Source organism: Thrips palmi, unplaced genomic scaffold (genome assembly GCF_012932325.1).
Source record: "Thrips palmi isolate BJ-2018 unplaced genomic scaffold, TpBJ-2018v1 HiC_scaffold_8, whole genome shotgun sequence".
In the NCBI taxonomy this organism is placed as follows: Eukaryota; Metazoa; Arthropoda; class Insecta; order Thysanoptera; family Thripidae; genus Thrips; species Thrips palmi.
In genome coordinates, this window is record NW_023144635.1 from 8,976,347 (window position 1) to 8,996,795 (window position 20,449).

The 20,449-nt window shown below is 56.3% G+C and overlaps 2 protein-coding genes across 6 annotated transcripts in view; both read left to right on the forward strand.

Annotated features, from left to right (window-relative positions):
• The first annotated feature begins 743 nt into the window (after window positions 1-743).
• On the forward strand, window positions 744-15,471 carry LOC117653512 (protein furry-like). Of its 5 annotated transcripts, none has more exons than XM_034399226.1 (14): window positions 744-808; window positions 1,205-1,334; window positions 1,504-1,554; window positions 1,751-2,032; window positions 2,129-2,313; window positions 2,418-2,611; window positions 2,703-4,312; window positions 4,406-4,698; window positions 4,787-5,093; window positions 5,168-5,357; window positions 5,441-5,617; window positions 5,736-6,083; window positions 6,179-6,617; window positions 15,249-15,471. In XM_034399226.1, exons 2-14 carry the CDS (start codon window positions 1,289-1,291, stop codon window positions 15,342-15,344), a joined length of 4,218 nt encoding a protein of 1,405 aa, XP_034255117.1. In that variant the 5' UTR covers window positions 744-808; window positions 1,205-1,288; the 3' UTR covers window positions 15,345-15,471. The 5 variants fall into 5 exon arrangements, with proteins under 5 accessions (XP_034255117.1, XP_034255121.1, XP_034255120.1 ...); XM_034399230.1 differs by having other exon boundaries at window positions 5,748-6,083; XM_034399229.1 differs by having other exon boundaries at window positions 796-901.
• A 42-nt stretch (window positions 15,472-15,513) lies between these two features.
• The window catches only part of LOC117653511 (protein furry-like), an 89,319-nt gene continuing 84,383 nt past the window's right edge, over window positions 15,514-20,449 (forward strand). The window contains exon 1 of the mRNA XM_034399225.1: window positions 15,514-15,643. The gene's annotated coding sequence lies outside the window, so the exon portion shown is untranslated. The remainder of the gene's footprint in view (window positions 15,644-20,449) is intronic.

The following is a 20,449-nucleotide window of genomic DNA, read 5'->3' on the forward strand; positions in this document are numbered from 1 at the left end:
CTTTTATATATCCTTTAATCAACATACAACCCAAGGAGAAGCTGGTTTGAAAATCTCAGAACCGTTTCTTAAACACAATAAAGATAAAAATAGCAAGACAACTATAACTCAAATCACAATGATAAGGCAAAATGCAATTCATCCACTCCAACTGGAAAAAAAAATTGGATGGGCAATGAAAGCCACCCCAACAGACCCACCCAGGGCAGTCATTCAAGAGTGGCATGACACGAATAATCAAGCAGATCAATTGCATAAACCTAGTTAAAGCCACCTCAACTTAATGAAAAATCCTTCCCGATAGCTTACCAGTGCAGTTATGCAGTCATACGGAGAGGTTATTCGTTGAATGACACGACATCAGACGAACTACGAGAGTTCGAGACAAACAGCGCAAACAGGGTGTTTGAGAGCAGACGAAAAAGGTGGCAAGAGAAGAACAAAAGAACACCAAAACAAACGAAGAATGATTGTCTTTACCAACAACAAAACACAAAATAAGGCAAGTTTTCTTTTTTCTTTACCTTTGTAAAATCGAATTAAATCGACCACTATAGTCAAACCTAAATATTTTTTCCATGCAAAAGTACGAGCAACAGAATGTTTTGATAGAAGTTGATCCTATAATGGATACGATTAGCAGGGGTTGGTATTTGCAGCGTCGCGCCCCTTGTAAAGTGAGGTGGGTTTGGCAATTTTGCCTCCCCCGCCCGCCCCCTTTGCCCCGCCCACCTTCCCTTCCCGCCTTCGAATGAAAGGTGGATATAGTCTGCAATTTCGCACTCAGCTGTTATTGTTTCGGAAAAAGGTATAAACAATTAATAATAAACAGAGATCTTTGAGTCCTCTGCGACTGTTGTCATCGTAGAACTTCATGTGCTCGCGCAATAGACAATCTTAGGTAGTTTCCCGTTCTTATATGTCGGTTGTTTATTGTGTGCCCGGCATAACCTAAATATACGTCTAATAATTGATTCATTCTTGTAGGCTGCTAGTGAGCCTTAAAAGCCTACGTATTTTCAAGTTTCTCTCTTCCACGTGTGTATTTAGCTGTGTTAAAATGGAAACGTTCAGAAAATCCGGTGCTTATTTGTACGAGTAGTCTAAATTTATTTATTCTGGCTTGTGCATAAAAATTTTGGGGACAAACAATGTTGTGATAGGCTCTGGGTTTAACTTGGTTCATATCTGGTTTTGCTTTCAGGTCGAATGGTTCACACCATAGAAGTGAAATTACCGTCAGAGGACGGATCATCATTTGATAAAGCCTGTCCTCTTATATGACAGAATGCTTTTAGAGGAAGGCGAAGAAGACGAGCAAAACACCTCATATGGTACCTATATCCCTAATGTATTAATATAATTGATTCATTTAAGCTCATAAAATTTGAGAGGATAGTATTCATTTAGTATGTGTTTCAAATCTTGTTTGGTGTATGTTTACCAAGTCATATTTATTTATCTTTTGTGAAATTTCTTTACTGAAACTGCCTTTTTGCACAGGGATGAAGCAGCCTGAAGAAGGAGGAGCCATGGAAAGTGCCACTTCCTCTGGTAAGAAATTAAGTTTGAAGCATTTCTTGGCAGTGTTGCACAAACAGGATCATGTGTGGTGGCTTGCTCTGCCATGGTCACCTGTTGAGATCCCTAGATCCAATTATGTGTTACCCCTACTTTCTTCTACCTATGCCCTAGCTCTTCTTTACCTCTCTACAGCAAGGAATAATTTGTTCCTGTGTTCTGCTTGCAGGGAGTGGTGTTGAGGTGACAGTGTCTTCAGCCTCAGGAATTGATTCCCAATTTGAACACTCTGTTGGTGAGAGAGCCCCACCGCAGAGTAGTGGACTTCTCAATACCAGTGATGGCGTGAGTGGCGCTGAAGGCGGACTTAGTCTGAGTCCTGGTTTGGGAAGTACTTCCAGCCCAGGCACTGGTGGTGTTAGCTCTGCACCTGCTACACCAGAGGCCAATCGCCAAGAAAGAGGATTTCTCATTCACTCATCTCCCTTGACTAACATTGGCACTTTGTCAGGTAAATATAATATTGATGACTATTTCTGGTTTGCTTTTGTACTTACAGTCTTTTTTACTGAAAGGTATTTAATAACTTGTTCAATTGTTTTATCAGAGGTTACAGGTGCCAAAGAAGGCACAATGCTTCCTTGGGGTGCTCACAAAGAACGTTCTCCATACCCTACATGTGTCAATGTTGATATTAACATACGCCCAGGGGAATTTGTTATGAGAACCTTATTCGCTGAATTTACTATTCAAGCAGAAAAGAAAATAGAGTCTGTCATGGGAGATCCTCCTGTAAGTTTAAAACTTATTCTATTTACAGTCTATTTGGCATGTAACATTGTAAATTCTTGAACGATTCTTTACTGTTTGCCAAATTTTGTCCTGTCTCCTTTCAGGAACGCTTGCTGTCAAAAGCACTGCAGCGTGGAGAAGATTCTAATTTTGATCAACTACTCAGTGCATTTGGCTCTGTTGCTGAGCATTGTTTGCCCTCTATTCTGAGAGCTCTTTTTGCTTGGTACAAACGGCAGATGGGAGTGTCTGATCCAATATCGACTGAACAAAAGAAAAGCGATCAAAAAGGCAAAAGGTGAAAATGTGAAATTTTGATGCTAGAACTAATTTTATCAGAAGTTGCTTGGTCCAGCCTACTTTAACTTTTGTTGGTCTTTTCTCCACAGCACTGAATCATCAGAACGTAGTGAAGCTGATTTACAGCAGGAAAGAAGAGATTTGGCAGTTGAATTTATCTTCTGCCTGATGCTGATTGAAGTGCTTCGACAGTTACCCTTTCATCCAGGTCATGAAGATCTTGTTAGATATATTGAAGATATTGCCTTCAAACATTTCAAACATCGGGAAGGATCACAAAGCAGTCCAAATGCTGCAAACATTCACATTGTTGCTGACTTGTATGCCGAAGTAATTGGTGCTCTCGCCCAGTCAAGATTTTCCTCTGTCCGTAAAAGGTTTATGGCAGAATTGAAAGAACTGCGAAGCAAGGAGCCAAATCCTAATCCTCAACACAGTATGACTACCACTCACAGTATAATAGCTTTATTGATGGGAATGAAATTCTTCCGAGTCAAAATGGTGCCCATAGAAGAGTTTGAGGCATCTTTTCAATTTATGCAAGAATGTGCACAGTATTTTTTGGAAGTGAAAGACAAGGATGTCAAGCATGCCTTGGCTGGTTTATTTGTTGAGATTCTTGTCCCAGTTGCTGCTACTGTGAAGAATGAAGTAAATGTTCCTTGTCTGAAGAATTTTGTTGAGATGCTATACACTCAGACACTGGATATGTGCACCAAAAATAAGCACAGATTACCTCTTTTTCCCATGGTGACTTGTTTATTGTGTGTCAGTCAAAAGCAATTCTTTTTACAGAATTGGCACTACTTCCTTGCCATGTGTCTATCTCACTTGAAAAACAAGGATCCAAAGATGTGCCGTGTTGCTTTAGAAGCTCTGTATCGACTACTTTGGGTCTATATGATTCGTATCAAATGTGAGAGTAACTCAGCCACCCAGTCTCGCTTGCAAAGCATTGTAAACTCTCTGTTCCCAAAGGGTTCTAAAGCAGTTGTGCCTCGGGACACACCCTTGAATATTTTTGTGAAAATTATTCAATTCATCGCTCAAGAGAGACTTGATTTTGCTATGCGAGAAATTGTCTTTGACCTTCTCTCTGTTGGGCGGCCTATTAAAATTATCTTAACTCCTGAGCGTATGAGTATAGGCCTGCGTGCGTTCCTTGTTGTTGCTGACAGCCTGCAGCAGAAAGAAGGGGAACCTCCTATGCCACGCACAGTGGGAGTCATGCCATCAGGAAACACCTTGCGAGTGAAGAAGACTTTCCTCAACAAAATGCTGACTGATGATACAGCTCGAAGCATTGGAATGTCAGCATATTTCCCTCATGTTCGAAGAGTTTTTGTGGACATTTTAAGAGCTCTGGATGTTCATTATGGTCGTCCTTTGATGCTGACCAATGTTCAGAATGTAAACAAAGAGTCTCATGCTACTTCAAACCCAAGCTTTTCTTCGTACTTTTTACGTCAAGAGCCTGATGAGCTAATTACTGGTGAAAGAAAGCCTCGAATTGACTTATTCCGTACTTGTGTAGCTGCTGTTCCAAGACTCATTCCAGATGGCATTACTGGTGCTGAGCTTGTAGATTTACTTGCAAGACTTACGGTTCACATGGATGAAGAGTTGAGGGCTCTTGCTTATCAAAGCCTTCAAACATTAGTGATAGATTTCCCAGATTGGAGACAGGATGTTATTTGTGGTAAGTCACATCTTCTCATTTGGCCTTTCTATCATATAATGTTCTTGCAACCTGAAGTTTTTCTTTGACTTAAATTTCTGCTTGTTCTTTTAGGATTCACACAATTTCTTGCCAGAGATGTGCAAGACACTTTCCCTCAACTACTTGATAATGGGCTTAGGATGCTCTTGCAACTGCTGACTAGTTGGAAAAATGCTTTGGTTGTTCCTGGAACAACTACTTTGCGAACATCAGTGGCCCATTCTTCGCAGCCTGTCCCCACTCACCCTCCATCTGCTGCAAGTAGTGATAGGGGAAGCGAAAGAAGTACCATCAGTGATCGCAGCACTGCAAGTGAACGAGAGTATCACATTCCCCATGCTAAGAAGCTTCAGGACGCAGTTCAGGTTTGTCTTTGTCTTGTGTTTTTGTTTCCCTCTGTCAGTTTTCCCTTCCCCTCAAATAACCCCTTTGTTCTTTATCTCCCTTTTGCAGAAAGTGGAAGCTGCAGGGACTGTCTTGCATATGGTAGAGGCCCTGGCTTTAGTGATGCTGTGCCACTGCCGATTGTATCCTCGAAGGTTGTCAGTTCACATCCTACGAGAAGTGAAACACCTGTTGAAGCTGGTTGGCAGTGCTGGACATGATCAACCTGTCATTGATGTTATTGACAAATGTTGTCCGGTTGTGTTTGAAAAATGTCTCAGTTCACTCCCTCCTCCTGAGAAGTCAGCTGCTTTAGCTATATCATCCATAGACTTGCAGTGGATTGCTGACCGGAGTTCCTCAGTGTGGACTGCAGGTAATTTTCCGTTCTATAATTCTGTAAGAATCCGCTGTGGAATTTTAAAAAATGTCAATTTGTTTTCTATGCAGGATTTCAAGATGAGAATAGTACAAAAAGCTCTTCCCAGCTAAACTTGGCTGGATTTGACCCATGGGCTACATGTTTGTTTGGTTTCTTAGAGAAAGATAGAGTTCTGTCATCCTGCCCAACAGCTGTCCTACATTCTTGGCCTATTGTCTTCTCTCGGATCAACTCTCTCTTTACTGTCATTGACCCAACGTAAGTATTTCATCGAGAGTCCAAGAACATCAAATCAAATAACAACTATTGAGTATATACTTATTTTTTAAAATAATTTTTAGGCCTGTAAGCGACAACAGAGCATCCTTGCTGAGAAGCTCTGTGACCGTTCGGAAACCCATCAATGAACGTGACATCCACATGCACGTTTGGAAGACCTATGTTGCTTTTGCATTCCGTGTGGTGCCACCGATTCCCAGCCCAGTGGTTCGGTGTGCCTCTCCTGACTTGAGCTTGAGGTAAGGACGTGCTGTCGTTTTCTTTGCTCTCATTTCTTCCTCTGCGTCTGCTCTGCCTGGCTCGCTCTGTCTCTCCCTTCTGGTCCCGTCCGTCCATTAAAAGTCTACATGTGTGCAGTTTCTTCCGCAGCTCGTCCCCGGACAGCCTGACGAACGAGCGCGGCGACAACAAGGCCAGCAACCCCGGCGGCAGCCAGGTGTCCTGCCCGCCCGGCGGCCTCTACAAGCTGGTCGTGCCACTGCTGCGCTGCGAGGCCGCCGACGTGCGCGACGCCGCGGTGCAGGCCCTGGGCCGGGTCAACGTGGAGGCCCTCAAGGACCTGCTGGAGGAGCTGGTGCTGTACATCCGGGAGGCCGTGGACCGCAAGCAGGAGAACATGCGGCGCCGGCGCCGGCGGGACGCGCTGCGCCTGCAGGTGGTGCGCGTGTTCGAGCTGATTGCCGAGCACGGCACCTTCGGCATGAGGTGAGCGGCACGGGACCGTGAGACAGAATGGCGTGTTACCTTCTAGACCCTGACGCTTTGAGACTCACCATGTTTGCCTTGCCGGTCCGTTGCAGTTCGAGCATGCTGGAGGCCGAGTCCCGGTCCCTGCACCCCACCATCGTGGAGTACATCGAGGGCGCCAGGCTGTACCTGGAGAGCGAGCCGGAGAAGGACCTGCCGTCCACGGTCAAGCTGCACTTCTGCAACTTCATCCGCAAGATGATCAAGAGCTTCTCGCTGGAGACGTGCCACAACCTGCTGAAGCGGGACCTGCGCCGCAGCCTGTTCTCGCTGTTCGCGGGCTGGACGGGCCGCTTCGCGCGGGCGCTGGGCGTGGGCCAGGACGCCGCCGACGACGCGGCCTCGACCGCCTGCACCGAGCTGCAGCTGTCCGCCCTGCAGGCCATGAGCGCCCTGCTGTGCTGCGGCGCCTGCTTCAACCCGGACGCCCTGCACGAGGACGGCGCGCTGTACCCCTGGCTGGACATGCTGCTCGCCTCGCTGGACGAGAAGGTGAGGGACAGGGCCTCGAAGTGGCGGCGGGCCAAGCGCCTGCGAATCGCGGGGTAGGCATGCCCGCGGCACACGGCTGCGCGCCACGCCGCCGGATGCCTACGCTCGCGGCGCTCTCGGCGCTTGGGAAGGTAGCTCTTCTCCTCCTCCCCCTCCCCGCCCTTCCCTATCGATGCCAATCCGTTCGCTTCCGTTCCGCCCCGCCTTTAATGAACTCTGTCCGTTCTGTTTTATCTGTCGCCCCAGTTGTGATTCACAGGCAGTCGGTTGCACCCCCTGCCCCCCTCCCTTTCCCTTTCTTATCAGCCGGCCAACTTTACGGCCCCAGCCAGCATTGCTCGTTGCAGGTAGACATAAAGTGCCGCGGCCGCACCGCCGTGCCGCTGGAGCTGGAAAGCACATGGCCGCCGTGTCGGCGTGGCGCTGGTTCGCCGCGCGAGAGTGTAGCTCGTCCTCGTCCGTTCCATTCCGCCAGTGTGTGTGACACGCGGCGGAGCGAGCAGAGCGTCCCGGGGAATCCTTTTTCCCCTTTCCGCCGAGAAAAATGAGCTTCTCTCTGGCCGCCCAGGTGTCCCCCGGCCGGGTATCTTAATCCTATTGACCGCCGCGTCCGCCGCCGCCTCGCCTTGGCTCCGTGCGCGCTGCTCGCCGCGCGGCCGACGCCCTGGACACCATCACGTGCCAGTCACCGCCGGGGTGGCGACCAAGGCCCAGCCCTAGGCCCGCCCGATGCAGCAGGCCTGCGCAAATACTCGGAGGCAGATTGGATGGCCGGCCGGCCGACGGGGCCGGGCCTCTTGAGGGGCACGCGAGGGATCGCGGAGCCTGGCGGAGCCGGCACCCAGGGTCTGCATGACACACGCCTTTGAGGCGGCCGGGGCGGCAGGGCCATTTGGAATGCATGAATCGCTTTCCGTGGACGAGGCTGCCGTCCGGTCTGCCTGCCCGGGAAGGCCTAGGTGGCCGCGGTCTTGGCCGCGCCGCCCTGCCGTTGACCTCGCTCGCTGTGAGGGTCGTCGGCACCGCCACTGCTGCCGCCCGGGACCAGGGACCTCTCCGCTCGTGTTTTCTTCCATGTTTTTATTTTTATTTCATTCTTTTTAGCAGATGACACCTTTACTTAAAAACATGCCTATTTAACTGCCAGTTTAACTGACAAAAAATATTTTCGGCGATGTTTAAATCCTCTGTTGTCTGTTTGTTGTGACCCAAGCGGAAGTGACCCGCTCGCCTTTTGTTCTTCTTCTCGCCTCCGCTGAAATAGTCGATACCTCGCCACCGAGGCAGTATGATCGCACCCAATTATTTCTAGGGTTTCAAGACAAAAACTTTGGGGTTAGGGCCTAGTTCATCGTTTTTAATTTCAAGGAAAAAATAGGTGCTTTCTTCAGGCGGTTTTAGGCCATTTAGGAAGGTGGCGCGAAGCGGCGGGTTGAGCGCGCTCTGGTGGCGGGACGGTGCACTAGCGGTCTGGCGGGAACGCCGCGCCGAGCGGTTGTGTTCGTTCGGTTCGTCCGTTGGCGCGCTGCCCTTTGTTCTTTGTTGTGCCGCCGTGTGGAGCCCGCCGCGAGTGTCGAGTGTAGTGACAGTGCCGTGTGACCGCGTGTGTTTGTGCATCGGTGAGGCCTCGGGCCGACTTTACGACCGCTTTCGTTAAGACAGCCGCTTATGATTGGCTGGCTTGGCTGCGCGGTTTCCGCTTGGAGCGCCGGTTATTCGAATCGAAGCCGCTTCCAAGTGGTCGCGAAGCAGCCGCGTCCCGCGCATCGCGGGCCGGCCGGAGGGAGAAGGCTGCGTCGGAACAACACATCAAGCCATTATCAGCGTGTGCGTGTGTGTGTGTGTGTGTGTGCCAGACGGCAAGAAAAAGATATCATCGTCGGCGGCGTTTATCACCGTTGTCAGGTGCAAGGAGCAGCAGCGGCAGCAGCACCGGGCCCGCCCGCCAAAGTTGGCGTGCCCTCGTCTTCGTCTTTGTCTGCCGCCGGTAGTATGGACTCATGGACTGATTCCGAGAGTCGTTTTCGTCGCTCTGTCTCTGTCGCGCTCATGGGGCGTCCAATGTTGGTGCGAGAGAGACACAGCGTCGAAAACGACTCTCGGAATCAGTCCGCAGTCTGACGTCCCCCTGCTCGCAGTCCCCCGTTACCAGCCCAGCCCGTTCCAGCCCTTGCCGACCTCCCCTAACCCCGCACACAGAAGAAAGGTGTCTTGAATCAAGTCGGGCTGGCTTTGAAACAAGGCTAACTGGGCCTTGATTGCTTCAAGGCCAGAAAAGACTTAAATCAAGTCAGATATTGCCTTGTTTCGTCTTGTCGTGGGTCAAGTCATTTCGGACTTAAAACAAGTCCGTGAGTAGTTAGGGCTTGTTTCAAGAAATTTGACTTGAAGCAGCCAAGGCTTATGGTTGACTGGAATGTAGAGCATGCGGTGTATTCCAGTCGTTAAGCCCTTAAATACCCATCACCCGCTAGATCTTGCCCACACAGTAATTGAAATGGCAGACTCTCTGACGATTCCTTACTGAAAACGACAGGAAATAAGCCTGAATTAGATGGTCTCCACAGAAACGACTTTGGCGCCTTTGTCACCGCCCGACCCGACGTGGTTCCGCCAGCTGCCGCAAGAGTGCGCTGCGCGCGTTGCGCTGCCGTCCGCTCGCGGGGCCAGTCCCGGTCGCCAGTTAGGCTAGTGGGGAAGCAGGGGCGCGCAGTTGTCGTCGGTCGAGATGTTTCCTTCCATCGGTCCCGATCACACGTTGTATTAACCGTATTAATATAGGGAGGCGTTAGCATGATCTTGTTCTCTGAAATTGCATTTCTAATTCGCGCAGCGTCCGTCGCGCAACTGTTCCCATTTCTCACGCCGCGTCCCGTGACGCCGTCGCTACAGCGCCATGTCACAGTGTCGTGTCGCGCCGGAGGAGGCCGGGCGCGAACCAAGCCCGCGGACGGAAGAAAGTAGTAAACCGGAAAATTTTTCGTCGGTCGACGGGGATCGAACCTCGGCGCGGTAGGGCGCAGTGACGCACCGGCCTGCGGGGCGGCCTGCCGGGCGTGCGGCACTAACAAGGGAACGTTTTCAGGTGTCAGGAGCCGATTGCTCCCATACTTCGGGATCTTAAAGACCATTTCAAGAAAGAATTTTCGGCACCCACAGTTCGTGCTAAAAGTCACTACAACGCCCTAAAATGAAAGTTCAAGGTCAGGGCCGGCCCGTTTTGGCCAAGCCGTCGGACGGCGGCCAGTGGCCAGTCAGTCGGGTCACGCGGCGAAAGTGCGTGTGTCACTTCGAGCTGTCACTCCTAGTGTTGCTAGGCCACTAGGCCGTTGGCATTGCCACCGCGGGTTATACCGAAATCCACCCCACCACTGTTTGGTCAAACCTGAACAGTAAGGAAATCAACTTCGCGAACTGCACGATCTTGCGGAATCCCTGTTTTCCTGCCCTCTTCTCGTTCCTTTGTTTCTGTTTCTGAGGGTGGCTCACTCATCCCTGGTGCACCTTGCATGGGTCGGCGCTTGCTCTGGCAAGCCTTTGGGGACTGTGGCGACTCCTCTGGTGTAAAGGTCAGGCGTGCCTGGCTCCAGTTGAGCCTCCAAACTTCCAGTGGGCCTCTAGCCAGCTTCTTGTCGACTAAGAAGTCGTACTTGCTCGTCTGCGCCTAGCGAGTTCCCCAATGAGGTTAAGTCTAGCGAGGGCAAGCGAGCGAGTTGCCTCTTCAGAGTCTCTCGCAATGCCAGAAGGCCGCTTCCGAGCACCGTCTCCGATGACCCTCCTAGCCGGCCCCCACTGAGCTTGTACGCGGGCGCGGGCACTTGCGAGATGTCCTGGGGTATTTGTGCTCCACCCCCAGAAACAAAAACAACGAAACGAGGAAAGGATAGGAAACCAAGGATTTCGGGAGATGGTGTTGGTCACCAAGTTGATTTCGTTTCTGTTCGGGTTTTGCCAAACTAAAGGGACCGGGGAGGGGGGGGGGGGGGGCAGTCTACCATCTCGCTTGGCGGCTCGCCTCGGACGCAGCGGGCGAAACCTAGCGGCGAAATAGGGCACCTCGGATGGTCAGAGGTCCTGCGGTGTGGCAGGGGTAATGGTGTCCCGCACGGTGCTGTGGGTCCTTGGAAAGCCTCTTCTGATCCAATTTATTTCATTTTCAATTTTTAACAGGCTTGGAAAGTTCCGCGCGTCCTTCCGTCTGCCCAATACCGCTTCAAGGTCAGGGCCGGCCCGTTTTGGCCAAGCCGTCGGACGGCGGCCAGTGGCCAGTCAGTCGGGTCACGCGGCGAAAGTGCGTGTGTCACTTCGAGTTGTCACTCCTAGTGTTGCTAGGCCACTAGGCCGTTGGCATTGCCACCGCGGGTTATACCGAAATCCACCCCACCACTGTTTGGTCAAACCTGAACAGTAAGGAAATCAACTTCGCGAACTGCACGATCTTGCGGAATCCCTGTTTTCCTGCCCTCTTCTCGTTCCTTTGTTTCTGTTTCTGAGGGTGGCTCACTCATCCCTGGTGCACCTTGCATGGGTCGGCGCTTGCTCTGGCAAGCCTTTGGGGACTGTGGCGACTCCTCTGGTGTAAAGGTCAGGCGTGCCTGGCTCCAGTTGAGCCTCCAAACTTCCAGTGGGCCTCTAGCCAGCTTCTTGTCGACTAAGAAGTCGTACTTGCTCGTCTGCGCCTAGCGAGTTCCCCAATGAGGTTAAGTCTAGCGAGGGCAAGCGAGCGAGTTGCCTCTTCAGAGTCTCTCGCAATGCCAGAAGGCCGCTTCCGAGCACCGTCTCCGATGACCCTCCTAGCCGGCCCCCACTGAGCTTGTACGCGGGCGCGGGCACTTGCGAGATGTCCTGGGGTATTTGTGCTCCACCCCCAGAAACAAAAACAACGAAACGAGGAAAGGATAGGAAACCAAGGATTTCGGGAGATGGTGTTGGTCACCAAGTTGATTTCGTTTCTGTTCGGGTTTTGCCAAACTAAAGGGACCGGGGAGGGGGGGGGGGCAGTCTACCATCTCGCTTGGCGGCTCGCCTCGGACGCAGCGGGCGAAACCTAGCGGCGAAATAGGGCACCTCGGATGGTCAGAGGTCCTGCGGTGTGGCAGGGGTAATGGCGTCCCGCACGGTGCTGTGGGTCCTTGGAAAGCCTCTTCTGATCCAATTTATTTCATTTTCAATTTTTAACAGGCTTGGAAAGTTCATAAGACCTTTTCAAACTAAAACAATTACCATGGCAAATTGTAATTTCTGCTCTTAAATTTTTTTGTCGGGAACTAAGAAAGTACGTATCATCTGCTTTCATGGACGCTCTTTGAAGATAAATTTTTTGGTCAACTTTATGAAAATTGGTCAATTTTCAACTTTCATTTTAGGGCGTTGTAGTGACTTTCAGCACGAACTGTGGGTGCCGAAAATTCTTTTTTAGGGTGGTCTTTAAGATCCCGAAGTATGGGAGCAATCGGCTCCTGACACCTGAAAACGTTCGCTTGTAAGACACAAAGTAGCAACAGCGCCTTGCGCTTTGTTTGGACTTTTGCTTTTTCGCGCCAGATCGGTCGCGCTGTCCGTCCGCACTTTCCGCGCGTCCTTCCGTCTGCCCAATACCGCTTCAAGGTCAGGGCCGGCCCGTTTTGGCCAAGCCGTCGGACGGCGGCCAGTGGCCAGTCAGTCGGGTCACGCGGCGAAAGTGCGTGTGTCACTTCGAGTTGTCACTCCTAGTGTTGCTAGGCCACTAGGCCGTTGGCATTGCCACCGCGGGTTATACCGAAATCCACCCCACCACTGTTTGGTCAAACCTGAACAGTAAGGAAATCAACTTCGCGAACTGCACGATCTTGCGGAATCCCTGTTTTCCTGCCCTCTTCTCGCTCCTTTGTTTCTGTTTCTGAGGGTGGCTCACTCATCCCTGGTGCACCTTGCATGGGTCGGCGCTTGCTCTGGCAAGCCTTTGGGGACTGTGGCGACTCCTCGGGTGTAAAGGTCAGGCGTGCCTGGCTCCAGTTGAGCCTCCAAACTTCCAGTGGGCCTCTAGCCAGCTTCTTGTCGACTAAGAAGTCGTACTTGCTCGTCTGCGCCTAGCGAGTTCCCCAATGAGGTTAAGTCTAGCGAGGGCAAGCGAGCGAGTTGCCTCTTCAGAGTCTCTCGCAATGCCAGAAGGCCGCTTCCGAGCACCGTCTCCGATGACCCTCCTAGCCGGCCCCCACTGAGCTTGTACGCGGGCGCGGGCACTTGCGAGATGTCCTGGGGTATTTGTGCTCCACCCCCAGAAATAAAAACAACGAAACGAGGAAAGGATAGGAAACCAAGGATTTCGGGAGATGGTGTTGGTCACCAAGTTGATTTCGTTTCTGTTCGGGTTTTGCCAAACGAAAGGGACGGGGATGGGGGGGGGGGGAGGCAGTGAGCACGATGGGCTGCCTTGCCTGCAGTGTGCAGCTGCGTGGCCTGCAGGAGCTCGGCCTAGTCTAAGTGGGTCGCGTTCGGCGGCGGGGGCTGCGTGGCGTGTGCAGCACGTCAAACACTTTTTTTCGTTTATGTAACAAAGTTGGTGTTTGTAGCCGCGCTTCTAGGCGGCGGGAGTCGCAGGGAGGGCCGCGTCCGGGACCTTGCAGCGATTAACCCGTATTGGTGTTGAGTTAGGGAATGTTTTCTTTGGAGCCGGATTGGCCGAACAAGACGGTGAGGAGCTTTGACGGGCCGGGCCCAGGGACCTGGGGCACTCCGCTAGAAATCCCTCCCCGGCGTCGCGCCACTGGACGCCGATTAAATCGTGCGGGAGGAAGAAGGAACGCAGAATGGACGAGGGCCGGCGATCAAGAGCGCCAGGGATTGGGGGCGGACGGGCGAGTGGTCTGCGAGAAAGTTGTTGTTCGGGGAAAATCGCGTTGAAGGATCGGCGAGGATCTGTCGTCGGGGAGCCTCCCTCCCTGGTTCCAGCGAGGCGTGACGCGTGTGTTCGACGGCGGGCCGGAGGCAGCCGGAGGCCGGAGCGCTGCGGCTGTAGCAGCAGACTGGTTCGACTGGTCGCTCTCGTCTCTCTCGCACTCGTGGGGTGGGTGCCCGTGCAGGTGCGAGAGAGACGGAGCGACGAGAACGACTCTCGGAGTCAGTCCGCTACCGGTGGCGGCCGGGCGGCGCGATGCCCTTCAGAGCAGAGACCGCCGCCAACTTGGTCGGTGGGAACGAGCACGGCGGGCACGGCGGCACGGCGGCACGGCGGGCACGGCAGAACGGCCGAGTTTGCGGGGCCTTGATGAGTCCTGATGAGTTGGCGGAACACTCTCGGTGTCTGAGACTTACGCGGATCGGCTTGGCCGGGACGGCCCCGGCCGGGCTTGGCTCGGACGCCGTGAGTCTGGGCTGGGCTGGGCTGGGAGTTGCGTTTGTGTTGGGGATGGGGATTGTGTTGGCGACGCGCGCCGTGTTTCAGCAAATAGTTTGCCAGTCTGGCCGCGACGTGAAGAAGAGTGTGAGGGGGTTGGGGGAGGGGGGTTACCGCCTGCAGCCCACTGCAGATGGACGGGCCGTCTCGGAATAAGCCCTCCATTTGCAGAGTGTGTACAGCATCGGCCTGGCTCGGCCCGCGCGAAGCAAGCGGCGGAAGCAAGTGGAGTGCTGCAGGCTGCAGGGCCTCTGTCTCTGTCGCACTCGTGGGGCGTCCCGCACGCGGTCCCGCAGGGGTGCGAGAGAGACAGAGGCCGTCCGGAATCGCTCGGCTGGTAAAAGCACCGCGGGAAGCTGTCGTGTCCGAGAAGAAGGCGGGCGAAAGAAGAAGGACGAGATGCTGTGTGCGAGGCTGTGTGGTCGTATTAACCTTGAGCATCGGGGAGGCGGGACGCCGGCCGGAGTCGAAGCGCACCCGCCGCCCCCACCGCCCCCACCGCCCCCGACGACACGTCCCGAAACAAAAATAAACAAGGGGATGCGGCCAACCAGGACAAGCCGGGCAGCGAGGCTGAGGAGAGGGCCCGCCTCTCGCCCAACCCACACCCTACCCTCACACAATCCCCGATCGCTGGTCCAAGTTTCATTTCCTAATGGAGCTGGTTCCCCTGTTTTACCAGAGGGTGGCGCCGCTGTCTGTCAAACTCTGGTAGGTATGGTAAGTACTTATGGCTTACATTTAAAGTCGAAATGCATGGGATTGGATCTGCCGCAATACTGTGCCCTTCAATCTCGAAGGGTCCGGACGAAGCTCACTTTACCGCCCCAGCTGGTCGGTATTAGTGTGCGACACGGTGCCCTGGCCAGCGGCAGCGCTGGCGGGTAGCCTCCGGTGGGTTTGAGTCGGGAGTCCGCGGTCCGTCCCGCGTCATGTGCGAGCCGTCGCGTCGCGTCGACGCGGACGAGACGGGCGAATCGGTGAGAAATATGGACAGGGATGAAATTGCGGGTCCGTGCATCACTCAGTGTCAGGGCAGGGCGGGGCGGTGGCGGTCGTCTCCGTCGTGCCGCTGCGCTGTTCCGACCGGTTTACGTCGCCCCGCCCCGCGCCTCGGTTTACGGCGGCCTCAGATTGGCCGCCGGCCGCGCCGCCGTTTCCAACTCCGTGGAGGGTGTGAACCGCGCCAACGCGAACATTGTCGCGTCCGTGACAGTCCGTGACAGCCGCCGTTAAAAAGGCTCTCTCTGTTGCAGGTGTACCAGCTGGCCAGGGAGACGGTGGTGCTGCTGCTGGAGTGCAACCCGGACGTCGGCCCGCTGCTGGACTGGGTGGTGGACAGCCGCTGTTAAAAAGGCTCTCTCTCTCCGTTGCAGGTGTACCAGCTGGCCAGGGAGACGGTGGTGCTGCTGCTGGAGTGCAACCCGGACGTCGGCCCGCTGCTGGACTGGGTGGTGGACAGCCGCTGTTAAAAAGGCTCTCTCTCTCCGTTGCAGGTGTACCAGCTGGCCAGGGAGACGGTGGTGCTGCTGCTGGAGTGCAACCCGGACGTCGGCCCGCTGCTGGACTGGGTGGTGGACCGCTGCTACACTGGCAGCCCCGGCGTGGCCGACTCGTGCTTCCTGGCCCTGGCCGCCGTCTTCAGCGCCAGGTGAGTGTCGCCCGGTCTCTCTCTCTCCTGCACTGGCGCGGCGTCCCGCGCGCATCGGCGGTGAATCCGTCCGGGCCGCGGCGCGGAAGGCCCTTCATCGTCAGGTGCAGCCATCACGCCCCACAATGGGGCAGCGCGGGGTGCTTATTGTTGTTGTTTTTGTTTTGGTCTTTGTCGGCCCCACTTCCGAGTGACGTCATCATGACGCGTCGAGTGGCCGCCGCAATCGCACAGCGCGCCAGTGGGTCTTGCAGTGAGTGGCGCGGCGCTGTTTCCGACTTTTCGGCCGGGCTTGTGTCTTTTGTGGTGGCGGGTTCGCGCGGCGCCTGATGCAAATTCGATGTTAATGGTGGGGATCACTCGCCGCTGCTAGTGCCGGTCCAATTATTCGTCCATTGGCGAGGCGGCGAGGCGGGCTGGTGGTGCTGGTGCCGCACCGTGCCGCACCGTGGCACCGCCGGCCGCTGGGCCCGCCAGTCCGCCAGGTGTGTCCCCAACGGCAGCGCGCCCCGCGCCGCGCACGGGCTTTGGGGCGGACCTAAGTTGTAACGACCGCACTATCCTACCCGACCCAACCGTACCACCGCCGCCTCGACCGCCCCATGATGAGTGCGAGGTGCCTGGTGGCGCTGCGAGAGAGACAGAGCGGGTGCCGCTTTGTCGGCGCAATAATTGTCCGGAGCGCTGCCGCGCGGGGTCTTCTTTCCCCGTTTTTCCTTATCGTCTTCGCCGCCGCCGTTTGGCACTTGTTCAAGGCGGTCGGGGACTGCCTGCACACTGCAAGTACATCCGAAGCGCGGTCGGTTTTTGTTTTGGCGCGGAGGGTGGCGGCGAAGAGTCGCGCCGTGGCCAAGTCCGTGACCCAGTCCATGGTGAAGTCTGTGGTGAAGTCCGTGGCCAAGTCCGTGGTGAAGTCCGTGGTGATGCCCGTGGTCATGCCCGTGGTCATGCCCGTGGTCATGCCCGTGGTCATGCCCGTGGTCATGCCCGTGGTCATGTCCGTGGTCATGTCCGTGGTGAAGTCCGTTGTGAAGTCTGTGGTGAAGTCCATTGCGAAGTCTGTGGCGAAGTATGTGGCGAAGTACGTGGTGAAGTCCGTGGCAAAGTCTGTGGCGCTGCGCTGGTATTGCGTTGGGATTCGCGCGGCACTTCTCGCTACGTCGCGCTGGTCACGACCGCCCTCGTCACGCCGCGTCACGCCGCGACGCCGCACGTGAGACGTCGCCCGGGCGAGTGGTGCGGGGGCGGCCGCCCCGCCCCGCCCCGCCCCGGAGAGGAAAACACGTCAAAGACCGCAAGACTGCGTCTCTGGGGCCCTGCCTGGCACTGCCTTCTCGTTTGTTCGTTTTTGTTTGTTTATTCCGATGTCGCTGTGGAGAGGGACCTGCCCTCCGACCGCGCCAGTCGCGGCGCCAGTACATTGTGTGGAAGTTTGACCGCTTGCCGCGGCGCGGCATCCCTGCCCCCTCCCCTCCGCCGACTGTGAAAAAAAACTGTGGGACCGAATAACGGTTGCGCTTCCCCACCGCACCATTTGTTTCGAGAAACGAGCCTCAATGTTTTACCCCCTGGATCCAGGGTGTAGTTGCACAGGCACACGAACGTGCACGCACGGCGCGCCTACACTGCGGGAAGGTGAATTTCCGGGACGCTAATGGTAATGGCGGTGGTGCTCGTCATGGGGGCTCGGTGCCCCGGGGGCCGCCTGCCGCCCGCTGTAACAAGCCCTGGAGGCCGCCACAGCATCCGCCGCAGCCTCCGCCGCCCTGGCGCCGACACCTGGCCAGTGGGCAGTGCGCAGTGGGCCGCAGTGTGCGTGAAGGCCGACCTGGAGGCCGCGGCCCCACCTCGCCCTGGCCGCGGTGCCGCCATCATCACCTCGGACGCCTCGGCCAGCGCATCCACTGCAAATTGGCTCGACGGCACGCGAAGCAGGGATTCGGCGCCAACGCGTGCGCGTGTGTGTGTGCGAGAGAGAGAGAGAGAGAGAGAGAGAGAGAGAGAGAGAGAGAGAGAGAGAGAGAGAGACGCGCCTCCCCAATGGAACTCCGCCGCCACACACTCCTTGTCCTCGGTCCGGTCGCTGCGAGTCTCTGTTTGATTCTCGGGATGCCGTCGGCGTGCCCATGGCGTGCCTGCGATGCGATATCTCGACGGGACGCGACGGGATTGTGTGGCATTGGATTGCCCGCCGTGCGTGTCTGTGAGTGTGAGTGTGTGTCCGTGTCCGACACCCCACACGTCGCAGCCGGTCCCAGCCCATTCTATCGGAACGGGTAGAATGTGAGACCGAAATAAAGAAGCGCGGTGGAAGAAAAAGAAACTTTGTGGCGAAGAAAAAGGAAGGGGAATGCAGATCGGAGACAGCTCCCCTCGCGACTTGGCGCGGCTGGTTGTTATTAACGTGCCGAGTTGTTTACTCCGGCCTCTTCTTTCCCCCTTCCTTCTGTCCATCTTCATGTCCCCCACATTCTGCCAGTGGCTCCCCGGGGAGCCTCGCCCCGCCTTGCCGTGGCCAACCAGGGCGAGGTATGACTGTTGGCGCCCCATGCCGCCGCGCCCCGCCGCGCCCTGCCCCGCCCCCGTGCCTCGCGCTATGCATAGCAATGCCGGCAGGGCGGCACCTTGGCCGCGGGGCTGCAGCCTTGGCAGCCTCCTCGCCCGCCGGTCCGTGTTTCGGACAACTTTGTCCACGGCGACGTGTACCGCCGTGGCCGCGGCCAACCCGAACGACCAGACCCGTAGCTAACCCAATTACGAGTCGCTTTTGCCGGTTCGGGCCGGGCCGGGCTGCAGGCTGCAGTGGAGGTGAAAAATGGTGCAGAGGAGTGGGCGGACCTTGGTGGCATTCTGACAGGTGGTCGCCGGCATGACCTTGAGCGGGTCCTCCGGGGCACCCACTAATTGGGGCAAAAAGGGCTAACCGGGGCCGCCAGCCAGCAGCCCGCCAGCAGCTACGAATGGGTGGGCGTCGGTTTTTGCCCGTCGTCCCCGCGCCGCAGTCCTTGGAGATGCCGCCCTTGGCCTGCGCCGCCAGCACGGCCAGCAAGAGCACGGAGGGCGCCTGTGACTCGAGGCCCCGGGACCGCGGTCGGTACCCGATTCGGTACCGGCGGCGGCGGTGTCCTGTTGGTACTTGTTGGAGTCCCTCACGGCCCGGGCCCGGCGAGACTGGGCGAGGCGACCGGGACCGGGTTACACAGGCAGGAGCACTGCAAACGGAAGGAGTGCGTCACCGACCACACCACACTTTCCGGAAGCGAGAAAAAAGGAAACTTCCTCTGTCGCGGTCACCCTTGGCTCTGCTACTCCCTGCGCTTGCTTGGATCCGCCTGCATCCGCTCGCCGCGTCGGTACTCAAATTCGGTCGGGTAGCTCGGGGGAGAGGGAAGGGGCCGTGAGGCGGACCCGACCTCATCGACTCGTTTCAATTTTTTGGGAAAGGATCTTGTTGAGAAGGACTGCTCCATAATGTATGGCGCGCAGTGATTTCTGTGGCCGCGATGCCTCTCACGTCCGTTCATCTCCGCCGCCTCAGTCCCCATCAAGCGGGCGCGCCCCGCCCCGCCCCGCCCCGCCCCGCCCCGCCCCGCCCGCGTGGAACGCCCAACTCGCGAGAGTGACACCGCGGGGCGGGGCGGGGCGGTGTTCTCGCAGGCGCGATGTCTCGCGGACGGCCTGGCCGGCGTGGGCGGAAACTATCGAGCAACTCGGTTCGGCGTTTCCTGTTCCGCGTTCCGCGTCGGACAGTTCCTCCGGGAGAGGCTCGGCCTGCGCCCTGTCCGGTGTGCCGTGCCCGGTGTGCCGTATCCGGTGCTCCGTGCGCGGTGCCCCGCCCGGGGCGTTTCCAGGCTACTTTTGAGCCAAGCCGTCCGACTCCGGAGGATTCCTTCGTGGCGCTGTCTCTCTCGCACTCCTGAGGGCGCCCCCTGAGTGCGAGAGAGACAGAGCGACGGAACGATCCCTCGGAATCGGACGGCAGGCTTCGGAGAGGCGGGGTGAGGGAGGGAACGGATCCGGGGACGAAGGATGCCGAGCGGCCGCCGGAAAGCACGGCCTCACGCACACACACACAGGCACGCCCAGACAAACACACACACATACGCGGCCGCCCTGAGGCGCGCGCGTAACCATTCACCTGTGGCGAACGGCGAGACTGGTCGCTGGGTGGCGCTGCTTTCTGCTTGCTCTCGCCCCCCGGCCCGGCCCGGCCCGGCCGAGACCGAAGTTGAGTGCGCGGCGCAAATATTATTAATCTGAAGGCGATGCCTTCAGGCCCGCGCTCTCGGAGTGCTCGCTGCTGGCGCGCGGGCGCCGCGATGACGACAATGGAGGCGATTGTCCTGGACGAGGCCCTCGACGGCGTGCCCCCGGCGCGGCACGGCACGGCCAGGAAGCACGTTAATTGCTCGACTGCCTCCCCCACTTTCTCTGAATTGCAGATTTACCGGGCAGGCTGGGCCGGGCTGGGCTGGGTGCGCTGAGTGAGCGCTCGCCAGCACGGCCGTTCCAAACAGCCGTTTCGACGCTCTGTCTCTGTCGCACTCACGGGCAGCCCCGGGGCCTCCAGGGGTGCGAGGGAGACGGAGTGGCGAAACGACTTCTCGGAATCGCTCGGCAGGCATTCCAAGCCGCGGCCCACCGCCTTTTAAAAGGGCTTGGCTTTACCGGTGGCGTGGAAACGCAGCCAGCGCGTCGGCCAAGCCGAGTGTTTTGCCACTCTGTCTCTCTCCCACCCCTGCGATGGTCGTCCGAAATCAGCGTTGGCCGCGAGGTGACCACTGCGTCCCAGTGGGCCGCCGAGTC